This window comes from Parasteatoda tepidariorum, chromosome 5, assembly GCF_043381705.1.
Source record: "Parasteatoda tepidariorum isolate YZ-2023 chromosome 5, CAS_Ptep_4.0, whole genome shotgun sequence".
In the NCBI taxonomy this organism is placed as follows: domain Eukaryota; kingdom Metazoa; phylum Arthropoda; class Arachnida; order Araneae; family Theridiidae; genus Parasteatoda; species Parasteatoda tepidariorum.
In genome coordinates, this window is record NC_092208.1 from 38854767 (window position 1) to 38881715 (window position 26949).

Here is a 26949-nt window from a genome sequence, read left to right on the forward strand (position 1 = left end):
AACTTTTTAAATAGAACTAGAATGTTTTTGCCTTTGGCTAGGTAGCACTTTTCAGTTTCATGTTACAATAAATTGACCATGGATTATTTTTAAAAGTTCTTCCTTTGAACTCAAAGGTGATTGGTAAAAGTTTTTAAATATTTTAGCTTTTTCTCACTTAAATATTAATTTTCGATTTGTAACAGAGTCTTTTTATTCAAAATTGCATTAGGGCAGTGATTACTGTGCATCATGTATACATTATTATTGACAGTTTTTTACTATTACAGTTTTTTTTTTTTAAATTTAAAATAATTTTTGTAGGAAATATTTATGTTTACTTCATAAATTTCAAAATTCTATCCATTTTATGATGAAATGTTTGATGCTTCAATTAAATTTAAGTTCTCAACAGAAATTTGGTCACATTGTATCTGAAATTTGTGAACACAATTAAATTAAACTGAGATTTTGTTGCTAAAATGGCTCAAATTTCACTATTGAGTATAAGAGTCAATTAAGTTATACATTTTAAATTTCGCATTTAAATGGACAGCCTACTAATGATCCATCTAAAACAGTAGTACTCACTACTATTATAGTTAGCATAACTTTTAATATAGTCAATATCAAAATGCTGTAATATTGAAGTATGAGCTCATAATTATTTCAACCGACAAAGTTTGTATAGTGGATCCACTGTACAACTCAAAGTTTGTATAATGGATACTGCTGATGTTGTTTAGAGAAACATTTTTGCTTATACTTTGACTGATGTTTTAGAATATCTTTCTCGTTGGCAGTGCTTGTCCCAGAATACGATACTATATAATACCATAAAACTCAATGCTGATGTAAAAACCAACTCACAAAAAGTCATCTCAGTTAGTCCCGACAAACAGTATTGAAGATTCCACTAGAGAAAAATATCAGTGAGCTGTCTGGTTTATAGACGATAGCGATGAGACTGGTAAATATTTCCTATACGGTTGAAAATACCTTCTCCGTATGCGTGCCTCTCACCCAATTTCAGGTAGTTTTGATATGGTGAAATTAAATTGGTTTAAGTCATGTAAATCCAAGCATACAATAAAACTACTGGCTGATGTTAAATGAAGCCATGGGAGCAGAACTTTAACAAGTATATACTTTTTCGAATCATTTGATAGGAACAATGTTATGTACAGTGCTCAAAAAAAGAAAAGAAAAAAAAATACTACGCTTGAATAACTTTTGATCCCTAGTGATCAAATTTTCACGTTCTAGGACTCAATCATAATGGTTTGAGAGGGTTACCTCAAATATGATGATTAATAAGTTCAGACGATATTTTAAGTTACAAAATAAGACACAAAAACGTACTTTCTCCGAATAAACATACACTTTTTTTAGACGGTTTCGGATTTCTGGTTACAATAATTTGGTCTCCTTAATAATTCAACATTTGCATATTTCTCTACATCTCTAGAACTTTTTAAGCGAATTGAAAACTTTTCATACACACAATATGAAATTCATTTATCCAATGATAATTCTATGCAAAAAAAAAAAAATCAACTTATAGTTATTAGGGTCAGAAATTCGAAACCGACGAAAAAAGGTTTGTTTATTCAGAGAAAGTACGTTTTTGGGTCTGATTTCATAACTTAAAATATTGTTTGCACTTACTGATTAGCCTATTTGAGGTCCCCCCCTCGAGCCATTTAGATTGTGTCCTAGAACGTGAAGACTCTATCATTAGATCAAAAGCTATTCAGGGTGTTTCGTTTTTTTTATTTGGCGCACTGTACACCTGTTTATTTTATTTTTTACTGTGCTTTGTTTATTTTCACAAAACAAGAAATACAAAAAGAGAAGTTGCAATTTTATGAAAGTAAATAGTGAAACTTGTATTACTTTACTTTTCCTATCAATTCGGTCATCGAAAAATGGCAAATTAAATGTTTTTAACAAAGGAACGCCATACCATTCATAAAAATTCCGCAGAGAACCCAGAATCATAAAATAAAATATGACTTTGAATTTCCATGCAAAAGATGTTATGAATAATACTTTCCGACAATGAAAGGATAATTTTTAGTGTTAAACAAAATTTACACCATATTCTACTTTTTAAATCCATTTGATTCATAATGGCTAGATATAGAGAAAGAGGCAAGCCATTACATAGGCCAATGACAAATATCGTGAGAAATATGTTATTTTTGCTGTTAAGTTTCTAAGAAACGGTAATTTTTAATTGGGAAAAAAAGGTCTGAATAGTTTTTCTTCATCGAATACTTTTTTGCTGATACCTGTATTGGTATGCCTAACTGGAAATGTTTGCAAACTATTAATTTTGCAAATTTTCACTAAAAGCTTATTTAAGTTGAGTAAATATGCATCTTTAATTTTAATACATTGAATTGAACGCTGCATTCAATGTGAGAATAGAGTAAGCAGAAAGAGCAGAGGCAATATGTTTTTATGTTAAAAAGACAAAACAAAAACACTTCAGTCTTTCAAATTTTGGTCCTTTAAAATTTCTGTTAAAGTTATTTACTTTCAAAAAAGCTTCTCTCAATATAATTGCTTCTGAATAAAAGATGAATGTATTTTTTTAGTAACTTAATACACTAACTTGCCTTTCATTTTGAGATTATGTAGATGCTCTACCATATGATTTTCAACTAACTGGGCGTAATTTTCGTAACAGGTTGTAACGATTAATTATTACTCACGCCAAAGAATGTCTTTTTGTGTTTGATAAAATGGAAACATTAATTGTTAAATAAACCAATTCGAAACGAAAGTTTCCTGGTTTACCTATGACATAGCTTTTTATTCGGACCCCTGCTATAAAGGACGCATTTTTGGAATCGATTTTTAAGTTTCAACTTTAAAAGATGGCAACTTGGTCTTTCTATAATGATTGATTCAGTTATACCTTTACTGTCAACAGGGATAATAAAATATGTTTTTTAAGTCAACACAACCTAACCTTTAAGCATTGTTTATAATTTTGTTAATAAAGAGGCACTAACAAATATACAGATTTCGTTGATAAGTAATTAGGACGAATTTAATATGAAAGAAATTAAAAATCATATTTATAAAAAGGAAAAAGAAAACAAACAAAAAATGCTTCCTGGTGAAAATTACTCAACTCGCAACTAACTCCCTTAGAACACATGTCGTTTCCGGGCAATTTTGTTTCAAACTTTTTATATTTTTGTATAGTTCTTTTTAAATTTTTTATATTTTTATTTATTTATTAAGCTTATTTTTTTTAGTTCTTATTTATTTATTTTTAGTTCCTTTTTTATAATTTTATTTATTAAAACAAAATTTAAATATTTTAAAATTACGAAAAATTTCACCACCTTACTCAAAAATATTAATTGTTTTGAAGAATTTTTCAACTCTTTTTTTTTCCGTCAAAGATTTGAAAGCAGACAATAAAAAATTATTAAATAATGAAACTTGCTTGTGTATTACTGCCAACTTTCAAACCTTTGGAAAGGGTTTAAATAGTGATTGTAATATAATTAAAGGAGTAATTTTCTTAAAAACTAAAGTTCTCTAATTTTTAAGAACTTATCTGTCAAACTACTAGGTCTGGATTTATATGATTAAATTATCCATTTAGCATCGTGGTTAAAACAAATTTAAACTAAGACACTGTTGCTAAGTCAAAGATTTATAGGGTTATTCATAATTCCCTCTGTTTACTACAACATTATGTTTACTACAACTGGCTTCAGTGGTACATGTTACTGCCATCTACCGGCAACTGCTTTAAATAAAACTTGAATACTTTTGGAATAATTTCATATGTTCTTTTTTGCCACATTCGTCTTCGTTTTTTTACTATAACGCTTCGAAACCCCGGAGGGAATTATGAATAACCTGTATTTTCCTCAACGAAAATTTTTAAGTAAATAATCTAGACAGGCACTCAGGAGGTTTGAATTTTAAATTTTAAATTGAAATTCTAAGCAATTTTCAGTTTATTTATGTTAAAACCGATGCCACTTTTTTTTTATAGTGATTATAATTTTTATTTACTAAATCACTGTTTATACAAGGAGAAAAAAAATCAGGTAAAATTACCGTACTTTATGGTAATGGCATTTCTAAATAAAAAAAAAAAAACCCATAATTCTGGTAATAAAAACCAAAATATACAGTATTTAGACCATTCATTTGGCATTTTTTTCATTCATATGGTAACAATTTACTATAAATCATTTATTGTTTTTCGGTATTCAGAATTGATCAGAAATTTTTTTTCCAGTGTAATAGCTTTTCCAATGTTTTTAGCTAAATAAAATTTGCACGACTGTTGCCATCTAACTGTAGGTTTTCGATAAACTCTAATATTCTGATCGACTAAGAGCGCGTATTTTAGGTTTGAAACTTTCTAAGATTGAGGTTTTACTGCCACTGTAATTGAATGGCTTAATGCACGTTCAAATTTTCTAAAATATTTTTAAAATTCATTTTTGACAGTGGAGAATAATACTTTTTGATTTGAGTAAGATAATTGGGTATAATATAGCCTACGTCACAGGTTGTGTTGTTCCTACTAAATTTAACCCATGAACGGCATTTTCTGCGAGCCTAACTTCAAGCCACAAATAAACAAATGAAGTGTTCGATCGTTTAAATAGCTGCTCGCCAGATTTTATTGCATTTTAAAGAAAAGTTATTTAAACTAAATACAACTAAATAAACAACAACAACTAAAACAAATAACAACAACTACTAATAACAATAACTAAATAAACAACAACTAAATTCCATTCGTTTAGCATTGCCTCATATGTTGTTCCTACTAAATCGAAGTAGTTGTGTTTTTTTCATATTATACCCAATTTAACACCAGTTAGCTAATATATACTGCGGGATACAATACATAAATCTCTTGTCTTTTATACTTTATTTAAAAATTTTTTTGGAGTTACTTTGCTCTTGTGCAAAACCTGTCAATTTGAAATATGATTTCTTATTGCTGTTGATGTAATATTAATTAATTTCTGTTGATGTATATTAATTAATTCTAATCGATGTAATATTAATTAATTTATTGCTGTAATATTAATTAATTTCTGTTATTAATGCACTGATAGGTCATGCACAGTTTGTTCAGTCTATTTGGTTGTAGTAGTTTCTCTATGGGTGTCCAAATGTTTTAAACCCTGAATTAAGGCTCATGAAGTTGCGATGAAATTTAAATTTTGCTCTGATGCCATAATCTGATAGAAGTGTAATGAAGAAAAGAAGAAATCAGACAAAATTATAAGGAGGTGGAAAAGTTCACGAGTCTTTCACATTTGAAGGGATTTGATAGTAGGGATAAGTAGTAGTAGAACACCAATGTTTTGGCAAATTATTACTATAAATATTTCCATCTAATCAATGCTTTACTTTTTTTACGAAAAAATATCTGTATTCTTAAGAGCTACTTTCCTCAAAGGTAGGTTAGAGTTTTTTGAAGTTTCGGCAACAGTTACACAGTTTACTGATTTCTGTCAACTGATTTCTTTAACCCAGAGCTGCCAGCTCACTAGTTCCAACTCTCCAGGTCTTATTTATTTATTGTTAGACAAACAAACGTACGCTGTAAAAAATTCCGGATCAAATTATTGTATTAATTACCGACACTTTGGGTGCATCATTTGTAAAATCCATTTTTAACGTAAAATATTATGTCGTAATTTTACAATAATATTTTTTTAATTAGATTGATTCAATAATTCTACGGTAAATATTAATGTAAAAATTACGGTATATCAGATTTTTTGTTCCGTTACATGGAACAAAAAATGGATTTCACAATAAAAATACCCTGAGTGCTTTTAATCTGAAAATATTCCGGAATTTTATACAATGCAGGCTTGTGTGATTATTGAAAAGTACGATATATAATCTCTTGCCAAGTTGAAAAATAAAGAACACAATTTAGAAAAGTACGTCGCAAAGATACGTCCAAATTTAATGTGGGATTCAAGCCCGATATTTCCCAAATACACAGTGTTTGGCAGAACGTCAAGAATGCTTGATACAGTGGGAGGATTCTGAATTTAGGTCTTTTATCTTATAACAGATCTTCACATTTCTATAGAGTTAATTCAAATATTTGCAGCATAACTTTTAGTACCATTTTAAATATGATAGAAAATTTTCGGCTAAATGCCTGTGAAAATGGCAGACTCAGCTGACAGCAATTGCTAAATACTTTAGTTAGTTAATTTCTGATCATAATTTGAATATTTATGCAATTCATTTTTTTTGTTTAACAAAAGCACATTACCGTAGTAAATAACCAGTCATTATGTTTCAAAAATAATCTGAGAACGTTTTGCAGGAATGGTATCAAATTGTGTGCTGTAAGAGCATAAATTTTGCTTTTCTTAATTGCTCTCGCACCACGATTGTATTGTTCTTGTTCTTATCGAACTTTTTAGAATATTCATCATTCTTTATTGTCTCTGAACATGCAAAATTTTCAAATTACTATAAATTAGAACTTTTTTATCATGGTTGTTTCGAATTTAAAATTGGCGCATAATTTTGAGTACTCAAAACGCGTCAACTTTTTTCGTATTAATAATTTTTGAAGCTAATAAAACTTTTACTGTATCAAGTTTATCTTTCCTCTTCAGTTTCTTAGGACCATTCATGTCATTGTTGGACCATTACTTTTTTTTTCATTTTTTAAATTTTCTTCTTTTATAATTTTATTTTTTATGTTTATAGCTAATGTTTAAAGCTTATGTTTATAGACATTCAGTGCAGAGTTGACGCTGATAGAAGTTAAAAGTAGATTTTTTTCCAGCAGTTAAAAATACATTGGCAAATTCTTTTCTAAACAATTGCCTCCAATTCAATATAAAATAAAAATCAAACATTATTTTGATTAGTTGGTTACGTTTCTTAGTCATCAGTTTAATGTCCCCACTTGCAAAATAAGTTAGTTACATGATATAATGACACCAACTGAAGTAAAAAGTACATTTTTATTGTGTCTAAAAGTACTCTAGACTATTATTTATTAATAATGATTTCCAATACAACATCAAGAAGAAAGCGAATATTCTTTTTGTTACTTTTTAGCGTTTCTTATTCATTTGTTAGTTTAATAGTCTCACTTGCAAATTTGTGGGGTATAATAACACCGATTGATATTATTTATTGATAGTGGTTTAAAATACAACATCAAGAATAAAGCAAATATTCCTTTGGTTACTTTTGAATGCTTTTTATTCATTTATAAGTTTATTAATCTTACTTACAAAATAAGTAAGTTATAGGATAAAATGACACTTATAATAAGTTATAGGATAAAATGACGATTGGTACTTTTTATTGACAATGGTCTCCAATACAACGTCAAGAAGAAATCAAGTCCTTTTGGGTTACTTTTTAACGTTTCTTATTCGTTTATCAGTTTAATAGTTTCACTTGCAAAATGAGTAAGTTATATGATATAATGACACCGATTGAAGAGAAAAGTAAACTTTTACTGAAAGTGAAAGCACCCCATGCAGTCAGAATAATATTTTGCTTCGAGCTTAAAAATTTCGATAATAAGTCTCCATTCTTATAAGTCTTCTTTGAAGTAATCAGGAGGAATGCCAAATTTTCAGCCGTCTGTCTTACTATACGGTCTTGTTCTTTAACTTCTGCGGCNTGGCACGGAATGTTGATGACCTCGTTCGACAATTGAATCGAATTTGGCAGGAAATACCGCAAGAGACCATCCGGGAGCTTAATCGGTCTATGCCACGCCGTGTGGTAGCTTTTATCCAGGCTGGAGGCGGGTTAACACCTTATTGAACTTGTTACTGTAACTCCGCAATAAATTATTCAATTGTTCTGAAATTTTAATCATTTACTATTCTGCACATTGTCTTCCTTCTTGGTGCGTCTATTTTTTGTTATGGAGTGTATTTATTTTCACATTGTCTTTACTTTTTATTATTTATTTCGTACATTGAGTATTTGTATAAAGTGCATTGTTACAAACCCTTTCATAAAAAATCCTGCACCATCCATAGAATTCAAGCTGAAGCTAAAGTTTTGAAGTTGTAAATTTCCTACCAAATTTATTTTCTTCTCGAAAGTCATCTCTTTTCCAGACAACCCTCCTTTCATAATGTATTCTAAATCTGAAACAAATAACATAGCAGCTGAAAATCATTGTGATAAATTGTTTTAAATAACAATTTAGTTAATTTAAGAACGTTAATTCCAGAAGTCATAGCAACAACAACGGATTGTTTACAAAACACGCTTTCTTATTATACACTATTTCATTTAGTGACTTTAGAGAAAAAAATTAAAATATCAGTAAAATTAAAAAATATGAAAATTTCAATAAATAAATTAGCAAATTTTCGGCCATTGCCCGATATACACTTGCTCAGTTTTCTCCACTAATATTATTTCAGATTAAGGGTCATTGTCCAGTAAGTATTTACTCAGTATTCTGTTCATTGATAATTCTTTTTGAGATTAAGGGCCATCATCTGATATGCAGTTGCGCATTATTCTATACACTGATGTCTTTTAAAGATTAAGGAACATTACCCGTTATGCACTTGCTCTATTCTCTATACACTAAAAATGATACAAAAACAAATATTCTGGACATTCACTAAAGCGTCCACGTGAGTGTCGGTTTACACCGAGTCTTTATTTTCATTTTTCGATCTCTTACCGAGAAACCATATATTTACATTACCTTTGCAGTTAAATTTCATCTCTTCATTTTCCTCTTCCTTATTTCCAGTCAAGGTTTTAAAATTTAAAGTTTTGTCCGTAATGGCTGTGATAGTACCAAGTGGTTCAGCAACGAAACCAAATTGCAAGCTGTAAAGTATTTTAAAAACAAATCTTTATAACAAATTACTCGAAAGAACAGCTGAAATATAAAATAATGATTGCTTAATTCATAGCTACTAATTTCAATGCTTTTGCAGAAGATGCATTCCAATGTTAGCAAAACTCATGCTTTCATATTTATTTTTTGACTAGAAAAATCTGATTTTAAATAATACTAACCAGGTTTCCCATCTTTTTTGAAAATATCAATAGCGCTTTTCTATTTAAACTATTTGGGCCGTATTTTCCAGATTGCGACGATTTCCCACATCAGAGGGTTAAGATTTCAAATTAGTCGAAAAAAGTGTGTGTTTATTAATGGAAAGTACTGCTTCTAATGTTTAATTTCGCAACATAAAATATCGCCTGTACTAATTAATGGGCATAATTAAGGATATAATCCCAGACTGTTAAGATTGACACGTAGTACAGGTGAAAATTCAATCATTGCATCAAAAGTAATAAAAGTGTTTATTTTTTCCCCCTGCTTTATTAAAGATTTTTTCTGTTAAGATACTACTTAACGCTTGGAGATCTGTCATACAGATATATTACATCTGAAAAAAGGAACACATAGCTGCAGTCACAGACATTTTAAAATTTTGAGCTATGTCACATTAATTAACCACGAAAAATATATAATTCACTATTCGACAGTATGTGACGTGATCTCAATTTTATGGGGAAATTTTTCAAATGAAATCAAAGAAGCATACATATTAAAGGCTGTAAACTAATATTATGGCTGTTTTTGGTAGCATTTGTATTTCTTCTTGTTAGAACATTAACTTTGCAACCCATGAAGTCCTGTATTTCTTTTTTGACAAGAATTTAAAAAATACAGATCAAGGGTGGCCATCACGGAACACCTTGCATATTTAGTTCCCGTATGAAACAGGAGTCTTGGTCTTATAAGATCACATTCTAAGCTACAGACTCATAAACTTTCATTTAATCTCCAAGATTTAACTTTTTTTTAAAAAAAGTCTTATTATTGTCGCTTTCAATTATTGTTTCCTTACTCAAAATGTTTCCCTACTAAAAGGAAACAATAATTGAAAGTTAACTTACTATCAATTATTGTTTCCTACTTTACTACTTTTAACTATTGTCTCCTTTTCTCAGAAAACGTTACGATGGTAACTGTCATGAATTTTAAATAGTTCATGAAAATCATTTCATAAATTGGAAGTTTATTCTAACATATGCTGTTTTAAGTAATTTGAAATGCAATCTTTAGCAATAGTATTTTCCTTTAATATTTTACATGAATACTCAAAAATTTGCATCAAAATATTTTACAGATGTTGATTATTTTAAAAAAAAAATCGAACAATTTAAAAGAAGAATTTTAAAGAATTTCAAAAATTAAGAAGAGAAAAAACGTGCAAGAATTTATACCACTTAGAACTATGAGCTCTCTCTGAAATTATCTTCTAAGATGATATTTATTGATTTAGATTTTTATTTTTTCAGTAGACAGCAAAAAAAAAGAAGGAAAGAAACATAAAGGAAAAGAATGAATAAATAAATAAATAATAAAAAAACTTGCTTCTTTATTACTGCCAACTTTCAAACATCTGGAAAAGATTTAAGTAGTGGTCGTAATATGAGTAATGGAGGAATTTTTTTAAAAACTGAAGTACTTCTCCAATTTTTTAAAAACTTAACTGCCAAGCTAATATGTCTAAGATTTATATGATTAAATTATCGATTTAGCATAGTGGTTAAAACAAATCTAAATTAAAGCACAAATGCTGCTGAATCAAAAATAAAATTTTTTCAACGAAAATTTTAAAGTAAATAATCTAGATAGGCAATCAGGATATTTGAATTTTTAATTTTAAATTGAATTTTAATTTCTAAGGAATTTTCAGTTTCTTTATGTCAAAACTGTTTCCACTTACTTTTATAGTGATTATAAATTTTATTACTAAATCACAGTTTATACAAGGAGAAAAAAAATCAGGTAAAAATACCTTACAGTATGGTAATGGCATTTATAAGTAAAAAAAACCCATAATTCTCGTAATAGGACACTATTTAGACCAAACTATACAGTATTTAGACCATTCATTTGATGATTTTTTTCATTCGTATGGCAGCAATTTACTAGAAATTCCGTTTTTCCAAATTATAGTTCTTATTTCCCCACATTTAGTGAAAAATACAAAACTGAAAAGTAAATTTCTCTGAATAAATAATTTTCATGCCATCCACTGAGGAATCACGATAAATTCCCAAATTTTACAACATTTATTAAACTTTATCACGTATTAAAGTATCAGATTTTATTGTCAATTTTACCGAAATCATTATCAAAGCGCTTCGGTAAAATTTACCAGTCTTCCTGGTGTTCTGATAAAGACAGAAGCACGGTAAATGTTTCGATATTCAGAGTTGATCAGAACTTTTTTTTCTCAGTGTGTCATCTCTGTGTATTTGCACCACCGTTGCCATCTAACTATAAGTTTTCGATAGACTTTCAGTAGTTTTTTTAATAAACTTTAATATTTTGATAGACTAAGAGCTTTTATTTTAGGTTTGAAACTGTCTAAGATTGAGGTTTTACTGTAATTGAGTGGCTTAATGATAGTTCAAATTTTCTAAAATATTTTCCAATCCATTTTTGACAGTGGACAAACATACTTTTCGATTTGAATAAGATAATGTAATACCAGTTCGCTAATATATATTGTGGGATACAATACATAAATCTCTTGTCTTTAATACTTTATTTTAATTTTTTTACAGTTACTTTATTCTTGCGCACAACCTGTCAATTTTAAATAGGATTTTTTTATTGCAGTTGATGAATGTTATTAATTGACTGGTAGTTAATATCAGGTCATATGCACATTTACTGCAATATATTTAGTTACAGCAGTTTCTCTATGGGTATCCAAATGTTTCTAACACTGAATTACGGCTCACAGAAAGCGATGAAATTTAAATTTTGTTCTGATGTCATCGTCGTCAAAAGTGTAATGAAGAAAAGAAGAAATCAGACAAAATTATAAGGAGGAGGAAAAATTCGCTGGTCTTTCACATTCGTATGTATAAATAGTAGTAGAACTCCAATGTTTTGGCAAATTATTACTGTAAATATTTCCATCTAATCAATGTTCTTTTTTTTGTTGGAGAAATATCTGTAATCTGAAGAGCTTCTTTTATATAGGCAAGAGTTTTTCGAAGTTTCAGCCGGTAACAGTTTTCTGATACCGATTTCTTCAACCCAGAGCTGCCAACTCACAAGTTCCAACTCTATCGATCTTATTTATTTATAGTTAGACATATATTCGCACGCTGTGAAAAATTCCGGATCAAACTATAGTATAAAGTACTGACACTTTGGGTGCATCACCTGTAAAATAGCACATTCATTTTGACCTTAAAATATTATACCGTAGTTTTTACAGAAATATTTATTTAATTAGAGAGACTCAGAGATTTTACCGTAAATATTACAGCAAAAATTACACTATATCAGTTTTTTTTTGTTCCGTGACATGTTCCGGAAAAAGTGATTTGTTTGCTAAGTACTTTAATTATATAATTTCAGATCAAAATTCAAATATTCATGCAATAAATTGTTTTTTTGCTTTTGTTTCTGTTTAACAAAAACATAGCCGTAGTAGTAAAGGGACGTTTTTTCACAGAAATCTTTTGAAAAACGCAGTAATTAAATAGCCCTGTCTTTATGCAAAAGAAAATGTGAGAATTTTTTACAGGATTCGTATCAAATTGTGTGATGTATGAGCATAAGTTTTACTTTTCTTAATTGCTCTCGCTCTACGGTTGTATTGATTTTGTTTTTATGGAAAGTTTTAGAGAATTCATCATTGTTTAATGTCTCTGTCTGTTTAATGTCTCTCTAATGTCTTTAGGGTCTCTGAACATAATGTCTCTGAAATTTTCAAAATGCTATCAATTAGAACATTTTTTCGCTATAGTTTCAATCTTAAAAATCACTATATATGCAAACATTTTTAAAATTTGTAGTGGATTAATTTTCAGTTACAATCATAGTTGTTTTATAAAACATTTTCAAATTCTGTTATAGAGTTTGCTATCGATTAAGGACAAATGCTTATTTCGCGGTTTCGAAGGCAAATTTGCGTTTCCTATTTCATATCTGTTTTTTCTTCCTTCTGATCCGGTGAATTCTGAAAATGGACGCCTATTTTGGAGCACTCAAAACGCGTCAACTGTTTCCATATTAATAATTTTTGAAACTAATAAAACTTCTACACTAACAAGTTTATCTTCTCTCTTCAGTTTTTTAGGATCATTTACGTCAAGTTTTCTTCAATACTTTTGAAATGATCTTTCTTCATTTATCATTTCATTTTTTATGTTTGTAGCTAAAGACATTCCATGCAAAATGAATAAATTGTCACTGATAGAAGTTAAGTTTTTTCTAAACAATTGGCTCCAATTGAATGTTAAATAGAAATCAAACATAATTTTGAGTACTTGGTTACGTTTTGTAGTCATCAGTTTAATGGCCCCACTTGAGTTACATGATATAATGACAACAACTGAAGTAAAAAGTACATTTTTATTGTATCTAAATGTACGATCGCATATTATTTATTAATACTGGCTTCCAATTCAACATCAAGAAGAAAGCGAATATCCTTTCATTGCACTTTTTAACATTTATTAGTTGGAAAATGAATAAGTTATCTGATAAAATGACATCGATTAATACTTTTTGTTAATAATGGTCTCCAATACAATATCAAGAAAGCAAATATTCTTTTGGTTGCTTCTGAACGTTTCTCATTCGCTTATCAGTTTAATAAGTCTTGCTTGCAAAATGAGTAAGTTATATCCAATAATAATAAAGCCGATTAATATTATTTATTAATAATGGTGTCCAATACAACATTAAGGAGAAAGCAAATATTCATTTGAGTATTTTTGAACGCTTCTTATTTAATTTATTAGTCTCACTTGCAAAATGAGTAAGTTATATGATATAATGACACCGACTGAAGTGAGAAGTAAACTTTTACTAAAAGTGAAAGCACCCCAAGCAGACATAACAATATTTTGCTTCGAGCTTAAGAATTTCGATAATAAGTCTCCATTCTTATAAGTCTTCTTTGAAGTAATAAGGAGAAATGCTACATTTTCAGCCTTCTGTCTCAGTATACGGTCTTGTTCTTCTACTCCCGCCGCATAGTAAATTGTAACAAAGAATAAAAGTGCTTGAAGAAACGGCGAATAGAAATTTTCTATTTCAGCAATTCTATCATCGTACGAATAATAACCGAGGAATTCAGCAAAGAACTTGAAGATAACTAAAAAATTTGTTCCAATTAGGCAAAAAATGTGCAAAGAGAAGGTTTTCTCCATTTTGCCAACTAATTTATAAACAGCAGAATATTTATGAATAAATATTTCCACGTTTGCTTTTCCGTTGAGAGTTTTACCGCAGTCTTTAACTGCTTTGTTTAATGCACCACACCACCCAATATAGACTATACTTAATAAAGATGGCATTAGTGAGCTTATTAATTTCGATAAAACAAAATAAAGAATCGAGATGACTGCTTTAATCCGTTGATCTAATATAACATCAATGTGATAAGATAAATGCCGAAACCAAGAACTAGTACTTTCATCGCTAAGGAAAAGATTGATAATAAATATAAATATAATACCATGTATAAGTAATAGCGAAATGGTCATACAATTTTTAATTAAATTATACATCTTTTCAATGGATTTATTAGATCTCTCTAAAGTCTTAAAGGTTTGTAAAAAACGGGTAATTTCTTTTTGTTTTAATTTTAATGTGATCCAATCGGCTAAAACAAACACTCTCCATAATAGATTGCCAAAAATTAATTTTTTGCATTCAAAATCTTTACAATAGTGCTGTATATCATTGATCATTAAATGAATGCTGTAAACCTGTGTGAAAGGAATTAAAAAGACCGATATTCTATAGAGCAAATTTTGCCATTTTGTTCTTACACTTCTCTCGTTTGTCTTAATTCCTATTATGTAAAGAAATGTTGGAAAGCCGTCATGTTTCATAAGCAAATTTGCAATGGATTTAAATAAGAAAAGAAGTTTCATTGTTAATCTCCTTAGTTTAAATGCTTTTGTGAATGCTGTGAACTAATGCGCAAAATTCTTATATAGCAATTTTTTTTCTGCACTATGATGTAGGACAAGCAACTCTTTAATAACTATAAATTGGCATAAAAATTTCGTTTTCAGTTTTCCAGTTTAACCGCTTATGTTAACATGGGAAATTGATTTCCTTGATACTCTTATTTTGTTTCTGCAAAGTCATGCAACATAAACAAGTTTGTCATGAATGTAAACGCGTACAGAAATTTCATTTTCATTCTTCTCATTTCAAATATTTATGGTAATGCTGATAACTCATTCCCTTGATACTCCTATACTTCTATTCGCCTCTATATATTCATATTTCCGAAGCAGATTTGCAACGCATATAAATACGTACAGAAATTTCATTTTTCTCTTCTCATACCGAATATTAATGTTTGGGATGAGAGCAGATGCTAGTGATACTGCTGAATTGCATGTTTTTTTTTTCTACACAGTCATGTTATGTAAGCAAGTTTGCAATAAATGCAATTAAAAAAGCAAATGTTTTAACTCATTTTTGTTGAAATACTTTATTTAATTCTGAGAACTGATTCTCTCGATACTTTTACTTTTCTATTCGTCTCTACATAGTGATGTTACAGAAGCAAGTTTAGAATGAATGATTCTCTCGTTATTTCTTTTTTTTCTACACAGTCATGTGAAGAAAGTTAGTAAGTAAGTATTGAGTTAGTAATGAACGTTGAAACGTACGAAATTTTATTTCCCTTCTTCTTAGTTCAAATATCAATATTAGTATTAAGGTTTAATGCTCTAGATATTTTTTATCTAGTTTGTTCTCATTGGTTTAAGCTTTTTTTTATTCAAACAAATGTTAGTTAATAGTCCCGCTGCATCAAATAATTAGACCATTGCATTCAAATAATTTTGTTAATATTGAGGATTAAAAAGTCCATTTCCATTTCGATTTTACATCTTTAAGTCGACCTAACTTTTTGTTGTTGTAAAAGAAAAATGTTGAGAAACAGTTTCGTTGCATAATATGGTTTAAGTAAATTCTGTACTATTTCTGAAATATTAGCGTAAAGACTATCCTTACAGAAATTTTATTTTCACGCTTCTCAGGTAAATATAAATTACTGACGTTCAATGAAAAACAGGTAAACTATCATTTGCACAGAAAAGTCTGGAATTCATTCAACAAGTAATAATTTAATTTTCCATTTTTCTCCCTCATTAGTTTAAATATGTCTGCAAATATAGATAACTAATATTCGATAAGAAAACATTGCTATTTTCTTTTTATATTTTTCATGTTAGTTTCCGCTTCTATTATGTAGATAAACAGTCTTGTTTAATGAAAAAAAGATAATAGATATAATGCACATAATTAGGAATATAAGTTTTTCCTTTTTAATTGAAACGTTTTCGTCAATGTTGAGCATAAAAATATAAAAATTACTTTTGAGAAAAATGATAGTAAATACTTTATGGAGCGTAAATCAATATTTACAAACTATTACCGTCAGTTTAATGTTAGACAGACGCATTTCTTTTTTTAAAGGCAATTCGATGCAAAAACTGAAGAAAAAAAAATTTTAAGCATTGATTTTAGGTAAAATTAGTAGGTTTCCAGAAAAAGTTCTATAATGGACATTTGTATCTTATTTTGCATAAGAGAAATATACATACATATATATANTACATGAAGGCAGATTTATGATGATGATAACAGATATATATAATTGTCAAACATAAAAAGAAACGAAGCAGTGAAGTTTTACGTAACATATTTCGACAACTGCTTACCTTTAACGAAGAGTTCTATAATATGCGAGAAGGGATCTTTCTTCAAACGTAAAAGAGTAAAATACGTCTTCTTTATTCTACTGACACACAGTACTGAACAAGCCCATATTAACAACATGAGAAATCCCATTTCAATGAGATAGCTAGGGATCTGTTTATTAAACAAAGAGACGCACGTCTCCGTATAGAAGAAGGACGCCATTTTTATAGCGAAAAGAAGCAGGGATGGAGAGGGTGACAAATACGGATGCAGGGTCCGTTCATCCATCCATTCAAACGTTCGTGATCTCAGGCATCGATCGTATTTTTTGCGAATGAACGAGCTTAAACGCTGTTATTAATAGTACAATGTTCGAAAAATGTATATAGTATAGCTAACCTTGTACATTTAACAACACAACATTAATAAAAATAAAGCGTAAATAGATGTGCTTGTGAGAGAGATAAAAGTATTTATTAATTTATTAACGCAACATTTATAAAAATAAAGTGTAAATAGTTGTGCTTGAGAGAGAGAGAGAGAGAGTCATAAAAATATTTATTACCGTAACATTTATAAAAATTAAGCGTAGATAGTTATGCTTAAAAGAAATAGAAATTCGTACATTTAATAACACAACATTAATAAAAATTAAGTGTAAATAGTTGTGCTTGAGAGAGAGAGAGAGTCATAGAAATATTTACTAACGCAACATTTATAAAAATAAAGTGTAAATAGTTGTGCTTGAGAGAGAGAGAGAGTCATAAAAATATTTTCTAACGCAACATGTATAAAAATAAAGTGTAAATAGTATTGAGTGAAAGAGAGAGAGAGAGAGTGAGAGAGATTAAAAACACGTACTTTTCAACGATACCATCTATTGATATTTGAGTCAAGTGTACAAAGCTTCCATCCTAGTCAGAAATGTTTAAATATTAATGTAAACAATACATTGTAAAATTTTAAAAAAATGAAAAGAACTTTTTAAAAATTTATATATATATACTTTAAATATCTGCCCAAATGCATGCATGAAACTCGTTTCTTTCATAATTGAATAGCCACCTATAATGAAATTTGATTGTTTAGTTTATTTTTATTAACATTATTCATATAATTGGGATTAAATCCCGTTCTCATGCACTAAAAGAAATGAAATCTCTCAATTCAAGTGAATGTTTCCGCTTGTGACGAAATCGTGTCCTGGCAAATACTCTGAGCGAGCATTTCGTCAAATTTCGAAAATTAATTTCCTTTTTTTGGATGTTACGGCTTTCGTCAAAAACATTAGGCTTATTGCAACTTCATTTCTCACCATTAGTGGGAAATACAAATGAAAAGGAGTATAAGGGAATGACACATGCTTAAAAAACATGTTTAAAAAGTATGACCACTTGTTTCGACACAAATTCGTTATATAGAACAAACGATTTCTTAAACTTATAATTAAGAATTCTCAGAATAAACTGAGGTAAACTGAGGTCGTCAAAAATTATAATTTAGTATTAATTCTTAGAATGTGTTGGTTTAAGAAAAAGGGACCCCGTTTATAAAATAGCGTTTTTTAGATTCATTTGAAATAGGTTTACAAAATTCATATATTCTTATTAGGGATTATGAATGATAGAGCTGATAAAACATGCTGAAATTGATCTGCGCGCCAGTCATTTAAATAAAAGGAAAAGATGCTGAAAAAAAAACAATGGTAGTGATGTGTGATAATTAACTCGATTACGCTACATTTTATGCTAAAACTTAAAATATAAATTGGTTTTATAATTCCAGAGGGAATTTTTTTAAAAAATATAACGTTTTAGTATAACTATCGTACTTTTAAATTTTTTCTTTAAAATGCATTTTAAGAGGTTTTTTTTTTAACCTTTGCATTTCTTATAAGTTTTTTTTAACCTTTGCATTGCAATAGAGTTTGTTTAACCATATTCTATTATCCTTTAAAGTTATTACCTCAATAAAGGCAATACTATCAAAGAATATTTCAAACAAGACTTTTTAATTTCGAGTGTTTTCGGCTATGACATTCGATGGAAAAAAAATGATCAGAAACACCTAGTTAACTGCCAAAAATAATTTTGCACATGGCTAAATAAATTTAATTATAACTCTTTTGTTATTTCCCGTTAAGTTTTAAATCGTCACCCCAACATAAGAATGAAAAATTACATGGTAAGTTACGAATGCAATTGTCATCGCATGCAGCTTCAGAGCGTTTCCTATTCAGGCACATGGACTAGTTGTTCATGCGTGTTTGAAATGATACTTTTGCTTACATAAATTATTTTAATTTTATGTAATTTTGAGTATTTTAATAATTATTACCATACAAAAATGTATTCAAACTGGTCCAGAAACAGTCTTTTTGTCATTAATGCTTTGACAGTTAACTTACCAAGCTCGCCAAGTGATACTTTTGGGGACTCTCTAGCAAATTGAAAATAACTAATTTTGTCGCCAATTTTCAATTTATTTAATTGATAACCGGTGTTGAACAGAAGACATGATTCTGAATTTACGACTATCACTGTTCAACTCTATAGTCATGTAACTTTAAATCCAACCCAGAAGACAAGAAAATGACTGAATTAGTAATTGGGGGAAACTAGCCTTCGAGAAGGACTTATTGATGTAACTCAGTGTTTCCCAAAGTGTGGTACACGTACCCCCAGGGGTACGGGAACAGTTTAGTGGGGTACGCGTTCCTATGCGAAATATCTAGTAACAAACAAAAATTTCAAAAAATTTTATTTAAAAACAAAGCTAGCCATGAAAATTACAATTACGTATTTTCTATTGGCTACTTTTTGTAGAGTTAACAGTTTAAAATTAGTGGTGTCAACGGCCAGTTGTGATTTTTAGCTTTTGTGTAACTTTTTTATAGTAAAAAATAATTTTTTTTATTAGTGGTACACAGCGTTGCGAAATATTTAGAAAGGGTACACAAAAGTCAGAAGTTTGGGAAGCACTAATGTAACTCATCCGCATTTGTGTAAAATGGAGAGGAAAACCGCTAAAACCTCACACAGTTAGCCCGACATAAAGAGGAATCTAATTCTTGATCCATTTATCTATGAGGATATTTCCCTTCAGGACAGTGGTTGATGGAAGTCGGGAGCAGAATTCGTATCAACTAGCCACCGTTGGGATTCGAACCACCTTACCTCATTGGGAGGTAAACTCTCTATCCTCTCTAATCCACCTTGACACGAAATTTCTCAATTTTTTGCTACAATTTTTCAGTTACATTTTTTCCGCGTACCAGTCTTTTTTTTATTCATTAATTTGACTTTAATTTTTTGGTGTAATTTAGTTAGTTTTTATTGAACCGTGTACGTTTTTATATGATTTGTTACTGTGTTTTATGCGTGTTTTATATCTTAAACATTTAAAAGAAAATAAGAATCTCACCCATGTATCGAATTTTTTCACCAAATAAGTAAATATTGTTTTCTTCTTCTCCTTCTACATTGATTGTGCCCGTAATTATTCCACATTGGGCATAAAAGTTCAGTGCATTACAAAGTCTATAAAGAAATAAAGAGAAAATTATTTTCAGAACATGCGGGAAATCAGAAATAAGAGTAATGTAAAATACTTTGCGAGTGGAGGTAAGAAGTTGTTCCATTTTGTATTAGCCAAACTATTTGCTAATGCCCCGGCTTCAGCATCAGACAAGAAATCAAATACCACAGACGACGTCCGCCATCTGAAATTAAAGATATAAAAATATTCCACTAATGAAAGAAATATAAGAACTACGAACGTTTTTACACTCCATTGGATATACTTACAGCAGAGCGAATTTCACGTACACCATTTTCACTGTAGAATCTTCTTCATTTTTCTCCCTTTATAACAAAATCAATACTTAAATATGGCTTCTGTTATAATTAAATAGTTTAACAGAAGACTACAGTGTAAAATTTGTGAAAAAATATGAGATTTGCTTGTGAGAGATCTTATTTTAGTCTTTTTTAACTAAACAACATAATTTATTATTCATTTTTGGCGAATTCTTTAAATTTCGCAAATTCTAGTGGATTGAAACTGTTAAATGTCTACTTCGTTTTTGAAATGGAAGAAGGTTCAGAGTGCATTTAACAGCAAATAAGTTTACGAATAACCTTGAAAAATCCTCTTTTTTGAGTGCATGAATCGCAAATGATGGTTAATTCCATCAAAAAGTGCTCTACGAAGGCTAGTTTGTCCCAATACTTGATCGAAGACTTCCCTTTTCTTCTGGATTGGTTTCAAAATTACAAAGATAACTTTGATGGTCATTAACACAGAATTGGGTCAGCTGTTCAACACCGGTTATAAAATAAAATAAACACCTTTTTGAAACAACTGCCACTGCAAGTTTGGCATCTTAGGGAAAGTCCTCGTGCTTCAATTAATTTTAAAGGTAACAAGTGAGGTCAAACTACTTGACTTGACTCTCTACTGGACATTTAAAAACCCTCAGAGTTTCCCGCGGTGTTAAGGAAACATTTACAATCGGCACCAAACGTAATAAAGCAAAAGCAACTTCGTTAAATATAATTAACTGCATTAACTTAGTGAGCGAGGGAACCTTTAAAGAGATCCATGTTTTATAGGGATATATATTTTGGAGGTATTTAAGGTTAAGGAATTCATGAATATGATCTAATTCAGTTCAGAAGGATAAAAATCATCATCATCAATGAAATTTAGGCAGTAACTGGAAAGTATGCGGATAAGAAAAGAAAGCTAAATCAAATCTTACTTGAATTCTCTAAAATTATGCTTAACCTCTTTCTTGAATCAGCATTACAAATCATTTTAACACAAGCGAGAAACATTAAATTAAATTTAAATAACATAAAAAAAGTATACTTTATCCAGCCATTATAGAAAATCCTCCAGATTCTCATGGGTGTCAGATAATGCATTTGAAATCCATCACAACTGAAAACTTTTCTGTCATAACACTGTTGTGTGCCTGCAGTGCTATGGAATTCATAGGTTTTTCCATTTTTTAGTTTGAGATGTATCCATGCATCTGCTGTGTGATTAAGACCCCTTCCAATTCTTGCTACCAGATGCTCAGACTTTGAGTTAACGCCATAAAAGAACACTTCATCAGCTGCCTAAAATGCAATTTTAAGCCAAGTTAAACAACAGGTAATATTCCTATTTATTCCTAAGTAGGTATAATGACAAATCAAATCACACCTTTGCGATTCTTTTTTGTAATTTCTTTAACTTCTCTGTTTTTTTTAAAGGTTTTATCAAAAGTGTGGTTGTTCATTAGCTCTTCGTAACTGATGTTAAAATTATTTGGCAATATATTAATAACATTAAGCACATTAATTATTTTTATATCTATATTCGCATTCGACCTCATCAATCAATTTTACATCGTAAAGAATATTTTTTTCCAATGCCTACCCGATTGACACTCGTCATTTAAGTATCAGTAGGGCAGATTTGTTGACCACTCTTTTTAGGAGCATCATATTAGGTGGGCCAACGTTGCTCCCACAGTAAGGACAGGTAATACAGAGGATGAAAGAACATCCATGCCTGTCCAGGATCCATCCGTCCAGGATTCGAACCCTGGACCTTTCTGATGGCTCCCGGGCCAGTACACAATCCGCTCGGCAAAAGCATAAAAATAGATATCTCAAATTAGAACATGCATACTGAATCACAACGATTGATAAACTTTTGACTACCGTTTGCTTAAAAATAACCTTATGTGTGAAATTTTCCGTTCTCTTCAAAATTTTTAAAAATGTGACGCGTCACTGAGGTTAGGTGGCTTCTCTATGTCCGAAATTAAAATTATTTGACGAAAACAATAGTCACATTATTCATTTTAGATATTTTATTTGCTTTTATAAATCGTCTTACACATTTTAGTAAGTAAAAAAAATATGTCTGAAATCAGAACATGGATACTAAATCTTCACTATTAATGAGCTTTTATTAGTTAATACTATATTTTATTAAGGGGGTAAAATGCTCTCGATGTTAAATGTACTTTTATGAAAAAGTATATGTTTGCATTTAAACTAATTAAATTCATTCTGGTGGCTGGGATGGCCAGGTTGGTAGGGAGCTGGACTCACTTTCGTCAGAACGGGAGTTCGAATCCAGCCGGTCAAAGACAAAAAAGTAGTAAATGGTGACTGGGGCACATTAAATCTGGTGGGTCACAAAGTCCTTCATGTTCCCATTTTTTAAAAAAAGGAATAAATACCTCTGGGGGTACTGAATTGGAGATCGATCATTCTCTGGTTCAGGTCAAAATTATGATCTGTGGATAAATGAATGGATGTATGAATGGGGTCCGGGTTATAAACGGGTGTGACATATGGATGTGGCAGAAGTCAAATCCTTGGCCATAGATGGTGCCACTGGAAAACAAAAACAATCGCAACCACTCTGCCATAATGGCTGACGACAACAACAACTACAAATTCATTCTAGTCAAAAAGTAACAACATTATTTCAAACAAAATAAATATATTCATATTATTAAAATGGATTCAAAAAAGGAAGAAGCAGTGAAGGAAAATATAAAAATCTCTTTATATTAATTTATTATTAACAAGAATGGCAGTCATAACTGATTTAATAATTAATGCAAGAACTTACTGTGCTCAACTGAGATTCTTCTAAAGGTGATTCTAAGATTACCTCTTGGGGATGTGAAATAAAATTTATCTTTACGGGATCATGTTCAGCTCTTAGGTCATATAGATCCAATCTTCCTTTTACTACCCATCTGGTAATACGAATGCAAAGGTAGGATACAATGAACTTGATCCAATATACGACATCTAAACAAAACATATATTGAAAAATACTCGCAAATATATACAGGTGTTGCGCAATGACTACCCTTAACGTACATAATTAGAATCCTTGTTAAAAATTAAGTAAAAAAATTTTTAATGCTATTTAGTCAATTTAATATTAAAGAGAAGAAACGAAAACAAAAAGAGCTTCCTCATCCGAAAAATCACTACAGTGGAAGGCAAGGCTGTAAACATCTAAATCTGTCTGGGTACTGGGAAAAAACACGGAAAGAATAAAAGATTTAAAAATCAATTATTAGAAATAACTTCAAACTTCATCAAACGATCAAATTGATTGTCCATCTTGCCTTCCTTAGTAATTATTCGTTATATTTGAATATATATTCGTTATATAACTATAATATATTCGTTATATAACTATATATTGAAAGTTCTAGATGTTTAGTCCTAGATTAGAAAGTTAGATGCGAAGAAGATTTTTTCCTATTCTTATTATTAATTTGTTACATTTAAATGTACTTATTTCATTACTGTTTTTTATAAGGATTCTAGAGACTGTTTGGGTGGTCATGGTGGCATTTTAAAATGCATTAAAAAAATGTGAATAAGTGGAAATGAAGGGTTAACACTAAAATTGGGTTGAAATCTTCCGTGGCCATTTCGTCCCCTTTAAATAATTAGATTGAACAATTACTAATTGAATAGCTGGGCAAAATAGTGATAACCCTATTTTTTTCTTCGAAAATTAGAGTTTTGAAATATTGTTTCCAGATGGTTCTTTTCAAGTTTCTGGAAATTCTACTAGAAAGCAGCTCAGCTCTCAAAAACATCATTGTATTAATAAAATGAAATATGATTACTAATATTTTTTTTTTAACTCATGTTAATTTTTTTCTCCAATTATTTAATAATTGGTAAAGTAGGATATGATAACTTTCAATTATATATTAAAATCAAATTGGACAAGTTGTTTTATTTATTTATTAAAAATTCTATTCGAGATGTGCAATTTTTTAATAAAATTTAATTAATAAATTTTTTTGAAAACAACACAAACGAAATATTTGATATTTCTTTTTATTACTGTTTTCAGAGCGACAAAAAGTGAAGAAAAAAAATTAAACACATAATGGATAAAAATTTAATAAAAATAAAAATTTTTTTATTAATTATTTAAGACAGAAAGAATTCAACCAATTTATTCGTAGACTGAGTCGGTTGATAATGCTCAACATTCCTGAAATGAACAAAATAATTCCAAAAGCGATTTCAAAATAAGTGAAAACTAAAACGATTTCTTTCTATACTTTTTAAAATATTTTATTTCTTTCTACTAGTTATTGCAATGGTTTTATCTACACTTACCTTTTAGGTAAAAATGACAGTCAAAATTATAAATAAAATTGCCACTCATGAAGACAATAATTAAATTATTCAATAATTAAAAAAACTCAATCAATTAACTTTAAACCGACTTCCAAACTTAACGTCTCTTTTATTTACTGTATAAGGAATAACTAAATCCATGACAACTTCATTCCTTATTTTTAAAATATTTCTATAATGGTAAAAAAATAATAACATGAAATTTTTATTAGATAAAAAAATTCGTTTCAAGCATGCATGCTCAACACTCCTGCAATTAATAAAATAATTCCAAAAACGATTTAAAAATAAGCAAAAACTAAAACGATTTCTTTTAGCTATACTTTCAAAACTATTTTATTTTTTTCCACTAGTTATTGCAATGGTTTTATCTACACTTAACTTTTAGGTAAAAATGATAATCAAAATTATAAATAAAATTGTTATTCATGAAGACAGTAATTAAATTATTCAATAATTAAGAAAACTCAATCAATTAACTGTAAACCGATTTCCAAACTTAACGTCTCTTTTATTTACTGTATAAGGAATAACTAAATATATGAAAATTTCATTCTTTATTTTTAAAATACTTCTATAACGGTAAAAAAATAATAACATGAAATTTCTATTAGATAAAAAAAATCGTTTCAAGCATGCATGCTCAACACTCCTGCAATTAATAAAATAATTCCAAAAAGGATCGAAAAATAAGTAAAACCTAAAACGATTTCTTTTATTCATACTTTCAAAACTATTTTATCTATTTCTACTAGTTATTACAATGGTTTTATCTACACTTATCTTTTAGGTAAAAATGACATTCAAAATTATAAATAAAATTGTTATTCATGAAGACAATAATTAAATTATTCAATAATTAAGAAAACTCAATCAATTAACTGTAAACCGATTTCCAAACTTAACGTCTCTTTTATTTACTGTATAAGGAATAATTAAATCTACGTAAACTTTATTCTTTATTTTTATAATATTTAGAATGGTAAAAAAAATAATAGCATGAAATTTCTAATGGATGAAAAAAATCGTTACAGTCAGAAAGAAATCGAAAAAGTCCCTTTCTGACATTTTTGATTTTAAGAATTTGGAATTTAATTCGTCATATTTCATATCAATTGATTGAGTCGTAAATGTCTGAAACATTTACGAAATTTCAGCAAATCAATGAGCACTTACCTGATGGCTTTAATGAGAATAAAGAAAGGGTTATGGTTAGGGGAATAGCGACGACTGCCCCCATTAAGTTTTGAGTTCAGTATAAGTTTGTCAATGAATAAAACTTTCAATCACATTAAATACGAATGAAATCCATTTTTTTTCCTATCTGATAAAATCCCCAACACTTAGATAAGATAAAAAAAACATTTAGAACGTAAGAAAAACGAAGCAAAATAATAAATTAGTTTTTAGATATGACGTAAGTAAGGAGAAACGGTACATTGGAACCTCTATTGTCAATTGAACGAACTCAATTCCCGAAGATGTTTTTTCTTAGTATGTGATCAGTGTTTTATTTATTTATGTTTTGGTTTCAATGATTTGTTGTCAGAATTCAGCCTAGCAAGAGGCTTTTTATTTAAAATACTGTACTTTTTGAACTGTATGTACTGTATTTTTCTACTGGAAAATTATGAATTCATGGGGTTGGTAGGTAGAGGTTTGTGAATGCCTAGAGCAACATTTCGGTTAGACGCTCCTGAAAAGAGTAATGTAACAGCTGGCAGGAACAAAAAAAATGATTTGTTAAAAAGAAAAAACATCGAAAAAATAAGTGCCCAAATCTTTATTTCAAACACATTTTTAAGTAAATGTATGAGGAAATTTATTACTAGTTAAAAACCTTATTTATGCCAAAATATTTCTATTTTTTTTCTTTCTTGTAAAGACTTTTTAAATTTATAATAACCAAAAACTGCCATATAAAAATCATAGTTCTTATAATCATCATAACTCATTATCAATCATGGTTCAAATCATAGTTCATTATCAATCATTCTGAATAAAAGTCATAGTTTTACCTTCATGAAATAT

At 29.3% G+C, this 26949-nt stretch overlaps 1 protein-coding gene across 1 annotated transcript; it reads right to left on the reverse strand.

Annotated features, from left to right (window-relative positions):
* Positions 1-6436: 6436 nt before the first annotated feature.
* On the reverse strand, positions 6437-26230 carry LOC107444607 (uncharacterized). Its single transcript, XM_043049016.2, has 11 exons — positions 26095-26230; positions 23369-23553; positions 21602-21855; positions 20536-20592; positions 20340-20450; positions 20153-20268; positions 17736-17794; positions 17591-17643; positions 8708-8835; positions 7991-8132; positions 6437-6452 (listed from the first exon to the last, which is right to left on the reverse strand). Exons 1-11 carry the CDS (start codon positions 26156-26158, stop codon positions 6437-6439), a joined length of 1185 nt encoding a protein of 394 aa, XP_042904950.1. The 5' UTR covers positions 26159-26230.
* Between the last annotated feature and the right edge of the window lie 719 nt (positions 26231-26949).

Excerpts from the sequence above, each read along its gene's own strand:
- LOC107444607 (XM_043049016.2), bottom strand. The coding sequence starts at position 26,158 with ATGGGGGCAGTCGTCGCTATTCCCCTAACCATAACCCTTTCTTTATTC. Across the intron at positions 23,554-26,094 it reads ATTCTCATTAAAGCCATCAG|ATGTCGTATATTGGATCAAG; the intron begins GTAAGTGCTCAT and ends TGTTTTGTTTAG. Across the intron at positions 20,269-20,339 it reads TTCTTACCTCCACTCGCAAA|ACTTTGTAATGCACTGAACT; the intron begins GTATTTTACATT and ends ATTTCTTTATAG.